The sequence below is a fragment of the Ambystoma mexicanum genome, chromosome 12, assembly GCF_040938575.1.
Source record: "Ambystoma mexicanum isolate Mex_15411 chromosome 12, UKY_AmexF1_1, whole genome shotgun sequence".
NCBI classification, from domain to species: domain Eukaryota; kingdom Metazoa; phylum Chordata; class Amphibia; order Caudata; family Ambystomatidae; genus Ambystoma; species Ambystoma mexicanum.
Window position 1 is genome coordinate 578,122,720 of NC_090936.1, and position 9,928 is coordinate 578,132,647.

Sequence of the window (9,928 nt, forward strand, 5' to 3'; positions counted from 1 at the left end):
CTTACTACAGGAAGGCATACAGGAGGTTCCTGAACCCCTACGTACTCTTCTCCTCACCACTGAGGGCAGACAAGTGAACCAAAGTATTCTTAAGAATACTTTGGATTCTGCAAAAATGGCTGGTCGATCCCTTGCTCAGGGCACACTCCTGAAGAGCCATGCGTGGCTACGGAACTCTGGATTCAAGCCAGAGACGCAAGCATCACTGATAAACCAGTGGAAGAATCCAATCTGTTTGGGTAGGCGGTCGATGAGGCCCTCGAGAGCGCAAAAAAGGAGCATGACACCTTAAAAACACTGGACCAGATTACACAAAGACCCTCTACAAGAAGAGGATCTGGGTCCAAACAGCTTTTTCATGGCCAACGCTTCCGTCAACAACAATACTCATCGGGAAACAATTGGAATTCTACACAGAGAAATAGCGGATACACCACCCCATATCCCCAAAGGGGTCAGGGCCGTGGCAAAGGAAGAGGCTGGAACCCGACCCCTAGAGGCTCCCCGGCCTCAGTTTCGAAAATGACCTGAGGATTCAGGTCCCCTCCCATGCCTCCCTGGTCGGGGGCTGGCTAACATCATTTCTTCAGGCATGGGAGGGAATAACTACAGACCAGTGTGTTCTAAAGACTGTGGCCCATGGGTACTGTATAGAGTTCAACCGGTCCCCAGCATTCAGACCTCCACGAGCAAGACGACTGACACCAGACCATCTTCGCATTCTCCTGCAGGAAGTCGAGACACTACAGGAGAAAGGAGCCATAGAAATCGTACCTCTGTCACCGATAAAAGAAGGTATTTATTCAGTGTACTTCCTTGTACCCAAAAAGGATCTAACCATGCGCCCTGTTTTAGATCTGCACCCAGCGAACAAATTTGTAAAGCCACAAAAGTTCTGCATGGTCACACTGCAGGAAGTAATTCCACTGCTATCACAGAAAGATTACATGGCAACACTGGACATGAAAGATGCATATTTTCATGTTGCCAATGCACAGAAAATACCTTAGATTTATGATACAAGACCAGCATTATCGGTTCAAAGTACTACCCTTCGGCATAGCATCTGCACCAGGGGTATTTACAAAAGTACTAGCGGTGGCAGCAGCACATCTGTGCAAGCAATCCATCACGGTCTATCCTTACCTCCACGACTAGCTCATAACAGGGGACTCTTACGAAACATGTCTGTCAAATACCCAAAAGACGATGGCGCTTTTATTCATTCTGGGATTCTCTATTAACGAGAAAAAATCCAGCCTAGACCCCAGTCAGGCAAAAGGTTCCTAGGGGCTCTAATTCAAACAAAGGGCGGCCTCGTCTTCCCCTCAACGGGAGGGTCCAAAACATGTTTCAGATCCCTCAGTATGTAGCCAGTCGAGATGTGACCCTTCGCAAGGGTATGCGCCTGCTAGGAATGATGGCGTCATGTATCTACTTCGTTCCTCATGCGTGCCTGCGCTTGCGCCCAATGCAAGAGTGGCTCAACAGCCAGTGTGTCAGGACAGTGGGACGATCTAGTGGTTGTCTCGTCGGCCCTCGTTCTCTCACTTGCAGTGGTGGTCAAGGGACAACCTCTTGAAGGGGAAATCCTTCAGCACCCCCGCAGTGGAAGCCATTCTAACCTGACGCGTCTCTTACAGGGTGGGGAGCTCACCTGCTTCAACAAGCAGCGCACAGAGTTTGGTCTTCAGACATAGCATCCAACCACATAAACCTGTTGGCGGTGTCCAAAGCACTGAAGGCTTTCCAGACAGAAATGCAGGGGAAGACAATCCTCATTCTCACAGACAGCACCACGGCCATGTACTATCTGAAAAAACAGGGGGGGGGGCACTCATTCTCCAGGGCTGTCCAAACTGTCCCAGAACATTTGGAAGTGGGCTCTCAAACGCAACATGTTCGTGTTATCACAACATGTTCCAGGGGAACTCAATCTTCTGGCAAACGTACTCAGCAGAGACTTTCCGTTGCGCATGGAGTATGAATGGCGATTAAACAGACATCGTCTCAACATTTTTGCAGAATGGGGATTCCCATAGATCGATTTGTTCGCAACTCTGTAGAACGCTCAATGCCAAGATTACGCCTCCAGGTACCCCCAGATCTGCTCCAAGGGGAACGGATTCTGGATAACATGGCCAGGGAAATTTGTCTACGCTTTCCCCCACGCCCCTCCGACTCCCCTTCTCAACAAGATCATGCACAAGATGCACTAGGAACCAGTCACGATAATACTGATGGCCCTCATGTGTGCCTGCCAACCCTGGTTCGTTCATCGATGGAGATGTCCCTATCCCCTCCAGTCAAACTGCCTTGCCCGTACAACATGTTGTCGCAAGACAGAGGGGAGACGCTTCACCCATGCCCGCAGACATTGACCTTAGCGGCCTGGCTCCTGAGGTCATAGAGTTTGGGCACCTACAACTCCCTCAAAGATGTATGGACATTCTCAGGGAGGCAAGAAAACCGAACACGAGGTGCTGCTATTCCAGTAAGTGGAAACAGTTTGTCATCTAGTGCAACTCGAAGAGCATTAACCTGATTAACTGCTCTCCCACACACATTGTAGTATACCCAACTCATTTACTTGACTCAGGCCTGGTCTTTAACTCCATAAAGGTGCACTTAGCTGCGCTTTCACCCTACACTACATCACAACAGAAAGTGTCATGGTGGAAGATACCAGTTGTTAAAGCTTTCATGGAGGGAGTGAAGAGAATTCACCCTCCCGTTTCTAACCCGGCTCCCGGATGGGACCTAAACGTGGTGTTGACTAGGTTTATGGAGGCTCCTTTCGAGTCCATGCACAAAGCAAGTCTTAAAGACCTCACCTATAAGACTGCTTTTTTAATAGCCATTACCATTAGGAGAGTAAGTGAACTACAAGCGTTCTCAATCCTAGATCCCTTTGTAACAGTTCACAAAGATAAGGTGGTTCTGCGCACCCACCCTAGGTTTGCCCCTAAATTCATTTCCAAGTTCCATGTGAACCAGTCGATACAACTACTAAGGTTTCAAAATCCTTCAAGCCTAGGAGAAAGAACCCTGCACACACTGGATGTACGCAGAGCCGCCATGTTCTACATGGAAAGAACTCGACCACTAAGGAAGAGAAGGAGACGCAGTCTCCAAATCCACTATGTCTAGATGGATTGTCAAATGCATCACACTCTGCTACAGTCTTGCTAAGAGAGTTGCGCTTCAAGCATAGAGCACATTCTACTCAAGGCAATGGGCCATCCATAGCATTCATTGCAAATGTTCCCCTTGAGTCCATTTGCAAAGCGGAAACCTGGAGTTCTGTACACACCTTTACAAAACACTATTGCCTAGACACTCATTCTAGGTCTGATTCTCAGGTGGGACAGGCAGTACTAAGGGATCTTTTCACTATGATTCCTTCTCACAACCCACCTCCAACTCCGGGTACTGCTTGCTAGTCTATGCACAGCATGTGATTCTAAGCAGACTAACAAGCATCAGACGACATGCATTACTTACCGGAAAAGCATTTCTTTTAGAATGTTCTCCTAACTCTGTCCCAGCTATCCCCTCTTGTGCCACATTGATCTGCTTTTATTTCAAATTGTTAAAGAAATTTTCTCACTGACATTTCCGCATCTTCCCTCCCTTTTTCAATCTCTCCTTCACTTCGGGAATCTTCCCCATCTGCTACAAAATTGTTCCTGTGCTCCTTCTAATCCAAAAACCATTGGCCGATGACCCATCCAACTATTGTCTTCTTTCTCCCCCACCATTACAAAATACTCGACCATGTGGTCTTCAACCAGATCACTACATATCTCGACAAACGCGATCTCTGAGACCCTCTCCGCTCTGGATATTGCAGAAAACACCCGGAAACTGCTTTCTTCCATGTTCCAACTTTCTAAATGCTGCCCACCACTCCAAATTATCATCTATTCTAATCCTTCTCGACCTATCTGCAGCCTTGGACACTGTTGACCACTCATCCCTCTTCTCCCCAGAAATCTCCTCCAAAATTAAGGACTGCCTGACAGCTCAACGCCACTTGATGGCATTCTGCTCTCTCATGCCGAATTATCATACTGATCTTTCAGGTCTCTCATTGCACTCTTTTACCCTTATCCCTATCCCCTGACCCCTCACGCTTTCCCCATCTAACTTTACTCTCTGATAAGACCCACCCTTGTGTTTAGTGTTCCAGCCTTCACTTAGGCCTTTTCTCTACTACTCCAACCCTCTCGTCAAGGTTATCAATTTAGAAGTCTGTGTTCTGTTTCCTCTTCCCTGATCATCTCCGACCTCCCTATGGAGTGCAACTAGGTTCAACGCTAAGTGTACACAATTTACCCCCCCACACCCCATATTAGTTGCATGTAATTTGATACCTGAATTACACACGTGCTGTTCGTATTTGATGGTTTGGTCATTGATGGTGGCCGCCTTCATTCAAATTTCTTGTATGTAACATTAGGTTGTGGCCACACCTGCCATTATTTTACATTAGATAATTGAAATCCCTCTTGACTATAGGGGTAATCACTGGACTATGCTAAACGTCATAAGTATATTGACATAGATAATGACATTGCTTACTGGTCTCCGGTGTTCTCTTGAGAGGCAACAGTCTGTTGATACACCTTTGTTTGAATTAAATTAATTAGAGGTCATTTAAATAAAATTCTGACTGTAAACAAATATTTGTCTCTGTGCTGTAACCAAAGGTTAAATACCTTAGTGGTAAAGTTTAAAACATGACTGTTCAAAAAACGTACATGAGGCTGTATAAAACTAAGCATCATCGGGCCTAATCTCTGGAATATGCAGGACATGAAATCTCTTGTTGAAAAATGTGCCTCCGGCTAGACAGGGTACCAACCAAACTACATAATGCTGTGCCTGCTAGTTTTCTGAACCTAGCAAACATATGGAACTTTATTAATCTCATAGCAATATTTTGTGATAAGTAACATTGTATGACCCTGCAGTCCGCTTCTTAGGCAAAGAACTGTGGGTAAATACTTACTTTGGAAGACCTATGTAATGTAATCATTGACTTCTGTTTTTTTTTTATAGTCCTTAGCAAAAAGGCACAAAATGCATCAATGTCTCAGGTTATTTTACACAAATTGTACACCCGCACTCTTGAGGGTTTTTGCCAGCCCACCTGCTATAGCTGTGACAATAGGCAGGAAACCAAACCTAAGGCGAGTCTCAAGTATTTTAAGGAGAGATTAGGCCCCCTCTCATGTGCTCTACTTGATGGCTCCCATATTTCACTAAACTCCTTTTGTGATTAATAAAGATATGAGGCTGAGCCCTTTTCACAATTATCCTTGCGCCCTTAGGAATAGTAAGAGGGCTCGTTAATACCAAGTAGGACATGTATGGTCTGTAGCTCAGTTTTTACATGCATTAGCCAGGCAATTGTTTGGGCTTTTTCACTGATCAATGCACCTTTCAGAATATATCCAGTCAACTTATCTGACAGTTCTTATAAAGAGTTGTTCAAATATCATTGTACTATTGCCAGAAAGACAATTCACCAAGAGTAAAGCTACTTCTGACATGTTTCAAAAATAGAAAATGCACGCTGGTGGCCTTAAAGCAACTCTCCTAAACAGAACTAAATATTTGAATGCTCACATCCACATATGACATTACATTGAAAACAGCTGTGTACAGTTTCACATTAATGTGTGAAAAGGGTTAAGAACTTAGGCGCTGGACCTCAGATAACGTGACCAGTTTGGTTGTGTGTATTAAGCGGGTAAATGAGGAGTCATGTCACTATCGTTTTGAATCACAAGTGCTGGGTTATTGGCATCTAGTGTGCCCTGGTTCGTTGGCATACAAAGTGCCTGGTTGCATACAAAGTGCTGACACCTGTTTCGACCATGGAAAGGTCTTTATCAAGGCACGTAGTGTAAGGTGCTGAGCCTAACGTCTTTGTGGAGGTCCAGCCCCTAAGTGTACGTGTTTCTTAACCCTTTTCTCACTACAAAACGGAAGAGCACTGTCCCTGAAGAACCCAACACCTGGCAGTAGGATCCACACCTAATAACCACAATGATCAGCTCAGTGATCTACCTTTCCTAATGCTCTCAGCTTCAACCCTTTCACAATAATATGTGTTACTGGCAGTCACAAAGTCACGAAATGCTGAATTGCAGTAAGGACAGTTTTTTTACTAGACTGCGACAGGTACTTTTTTTCATCTAAACTCCAACTTTTTTGTGAAAATGTTCTTCTATTTGTACAGTCTGTTTTCTGTCCTTATGTGTGATTGTTCGTTTAGTAATTACTATTAATACTGTTAAAATTGGTCTTGCGGTTTTGTGTATTTGTCACCCATATTAAATGTGCACTGTTGTTTCCCTTTCAGGGTTTAATCCGACACTTCCGCCCCGTGCTTGAGGACAGAATGAAGCAGTATGATATGACGAGGACCCAGCAGGCAATGGCGTGAAGCAGTGGACACTAGCTTGACAGCAGTGCAGTGTTTGCAGTTCCACCAAATCTTGCCAGCCGATAGCAAAATTGTTAATGTTTTCAGGGGAAGATTGCCTTCTCCATTCTGTACTCCATTTATTTATCCAAGATCGAGCTCTGTGTATTCCGTACTTGACTAGTTGGTGACTGCAAACCGGTTCCCACGACTTTACAGAGTCCCTTAAGCAGAGTATAGTCTGCATTGGCCTCTCTCTGTTTACAGATATATTGGGAAAGCTTACAGGCTGTACATTGCAGATGTGTGCGGTTTTCTTTTTGTTCATTAGAAGTTTGCACAATCTCTTCTTTTTGGATACTTTGTTTTGGCTAACCAATCACTCCAATGGGAAAAAGCTACCACTACACAGTCATCAAAGGCAGTATACATTTTGTGTAATTTGTATATGGCATCAAACACCTTTTTGAGAGCAATTTGGGTCTGCACAATCAAGGGAAAAGAGAGAATGATTACAGAGTTAAGGATCCCCTCAATTCTTTTGGGGTCATCAGGGCAGCCAGGGAAGTGACAGTTTTGGCTTACAAATCTAAGTTCTTCAACTTGAAATCCCTCTGAAAAGATGAGGGTTACAATAAATCCACTTCTTGGTTACATGTATCTATCGTGTTCCATTGCCTTTCTTCTGGGTAAGAATTGGATCATGCCTTTCTCTTATTTGCTAACCACTGAGGATGCCGCTGTGATTTTCTTTAGCCGCCCTTGGCAGGTCTTGTCAGACCAGGCTGCACTCCCTCATGCGCTACCTGGCTCCAGAAAAGAGGGTAGTGTTGGATTGTACTTGTTGCGGAGAGAATTTTAAAGGTAGTTCATCTTGCAGAGTAAGTAGCTGAGAAGCGATTTCAAACGCATTACATTTCAAGTTGAAACGGCAATTTCCTTCGTGACTTGACCTCAATCTTAAAACGAAAATGGAAGAGGAGGAATGTTAAACTTGGAAACAGGGGGGTGGCAAGTCTGTGCAAGCTGCAACTTTTGCCTCTAAAAGAGAGTCCCCTTTTCGCACTGAAAGAAAACCCGTGTATTTTAAACTCTTTATAATGTAGCTTATTTCCTTAGTTCTGTTCCGGTTAGCTAGCAGTTATCTGCAAGCTGATTGGCTCTCAAAAGCTTTGCCTAAATTGTATTTTCATTATGCATAATTTGAACTGGAAGCACTTCGCAACCCATACACCCAGCAGCTACTTGTGCCAAGGTCCTTTTCTTCCATTGCTCATGGCCAGATATTTCTTCCACATACACACACGTTGAAATTGCCACCAAAACAGGAAGGGAAAAGTCCCCATAAATGCAAGGAATACGTGTTGTGGCAAGCGCATTTTTTGTATTTTCAAATGTCATGATGCTAGGTTACGCCATGTTAGGCTATGTTGTTTTACTTTCATTTGACCTGATAGTGCTATTCCACGTTGGGCAATGCCTTGGTATGTTTCTCAGTCTCTACCTGCCAAAGTAGCTTCTGAGCAGAAAGCCGTGTTGTAGGTATTTATTATTAGACATGGCTATAAATGGAAGTTTCATCTAGGGCCCAACATAGCAGCCTGGCTCCTGCTGCTAATTAAACTACTGCTCTGGTAGAGCACAAAGACCTGGCGCTCATTAACCTTAATGGGTGGGGCCCATGCAATGGATTCATGTTGATGATAATGTAAACACAACTAACTAGAGAGAAAATAATTGAATGTTTTCCTGGTTCCCGTTTCCCCAGCACTCTGCCCATCCCATATCCGCACATTTAATCAGCTCTACAGAGGAGCAGTCTCCAGTTGGAATTGGAATTTTTTGAGACGGGGAGCTGTCTGTATGTTTGTGTGCCTGTGCAGTGTTGGGATAGGTGGGTTGTAGTTAGATTATGAATGCTCTTGTTCTTTCTTCCCTTGCTTTGGACACAATCATCAAGCTGCACTTTGTCAAGCACGACTATACCTTACAATCTAAACATGTCTTAGGTCTTGGATTACACTGCAAGTAGTGGCTATTGTTTACCTACCCAGCACTGTCCTGTACACCTCATCCAACCATACTGCCAAAACTACATTATGTTTTGGGGGCATGCTTCTCACCTATGCTATAGCCGTTTGCTGACTGACTCTGAAGGTGCTGCTTGATTTCAAGTAAATTTGGGTGGGTGGGGGGGGGCAGATAATTCCTGGGAAAGGGCTGTGTCAGAGGGTCTAGCTTGGGTGTTGCATTCAACCGGAAGCCGGCAAAAGATGACTCAAACCATTATTAAGGCTTTGTGCGTCAGTAGCACTTTAGAAATGTGTGACTGCGGTGTGCCTATGCAGAGCGGCACATGCTTTTAAAATAAATAAATAATATACATATATATATATATATATATATATATCTTGTTTAATACAACAGCACCTCCTCCCCACCACCCCTCTACTAACACATGTGAAACCAGGCTTGCACAAGAAACAGTTGTACACCCTGTTCTTTTTCCTGGCACAATGAGATATAGTTATACATTGAATCTGGGATTTGAGCACACTCTGCTCTTTAGACCTTTGACCGCATAGCGCCTCTACTCTAGCTGATACAAATGTGCGTGTTAGGGCTTTAAAGATCTAAAACCATACCGTTACAGTCTAGACTTACACAGTACTTTATAAACCGACCGTGTATGGAATTATTTTTTGATTTTTTGAAGTTACATGACGCAACAATTCATGGAAGTGCAGCTTAAGAGTCAATGAACAAATAGCAAGCATACAGCATGATTCAGGGATATGACATAAACGAGGACCAAATCGCATAGGATGGGGTTCCAAGCCCAGGTAGTCTACAATAGTATCGGAGATGTGCATTGGATGGGTGGATGTCACAATGAGGGCACACTTTTATTAGTGATTCTAGAGTTGCATAAGTCTGGTGCCTTCTAAGGTACTAACATTGCCACAAACCTAAACGGATGAACCTAGGTACAGGTCGGATAAACTTTCTCGGGACCAAAGCAGACTGATCTGAGCATCACAATTAATGGCTACGTTTGGCCATGGAACGTCAATGCTAGCCCTTAGAAAAAGGCTGCAGAATGATGGGTAAGAGCCAGGAAATGGAAAGAGATGTTCGTGATTACTGTTCGAAAAGCCAGCATGTTACATTCCTTTTAAAACTATTGAAGGTGTGTTCTAATTCTCAGTTGTGATGAAGTCCCCTTTCTGGTTCTGGGGTCCACCAATGTCTTGTGGCTGATGCAGGGAGGCTCCCACGGTTAACCCAGCTTAGTCCCTGGCACACGGCAAGGGATAATCACAGTGGCTCAGTACAGGTGAGTCTTGAGGGCGCGGCCTCCTCCTATTATTAGCCCTGAAGGGCAGTCTATCCCTGGATGCGTAGGTCCTGCCCGACACCCTGGTGAGATCCTGCAGGGCAATGTTTTTGCATCCCCTCTTCTATTCAGAGAGCTGAAAACGTCCTTTGGGC

General features: G+C 44.5%; 1 protein-coding gene across 2 annotated transcripts in view; it reads left to right on the plus strand.

Annotated features, from left to right (window-relative positions):
• Nucleotides 1-7,096, plus strand: part of NDUFV1 (NADH:ubiquinone oxidoreductase core subunit V1) — a 170,916-nt gene extending 163,820 nt beyond the window's left edge. For both annotated transcript variants that reach the window (XM_069628913.1, XM_069628912.1), the window contains one exon: nt 6,374-7,096. In XM_069628913.1, the coding sequence (XP_069485014.1) occupies nt 6,374-6,457 (84 nt within the window). In that variant the 3' untranslated portion in view covers nt 6,458-7,096. The remainder of the gene's footprint in view (nt 1-6,373) is intronic.
• Nucleotides 7,097-9,928: the final 2,832 nt, after the last annotated feature.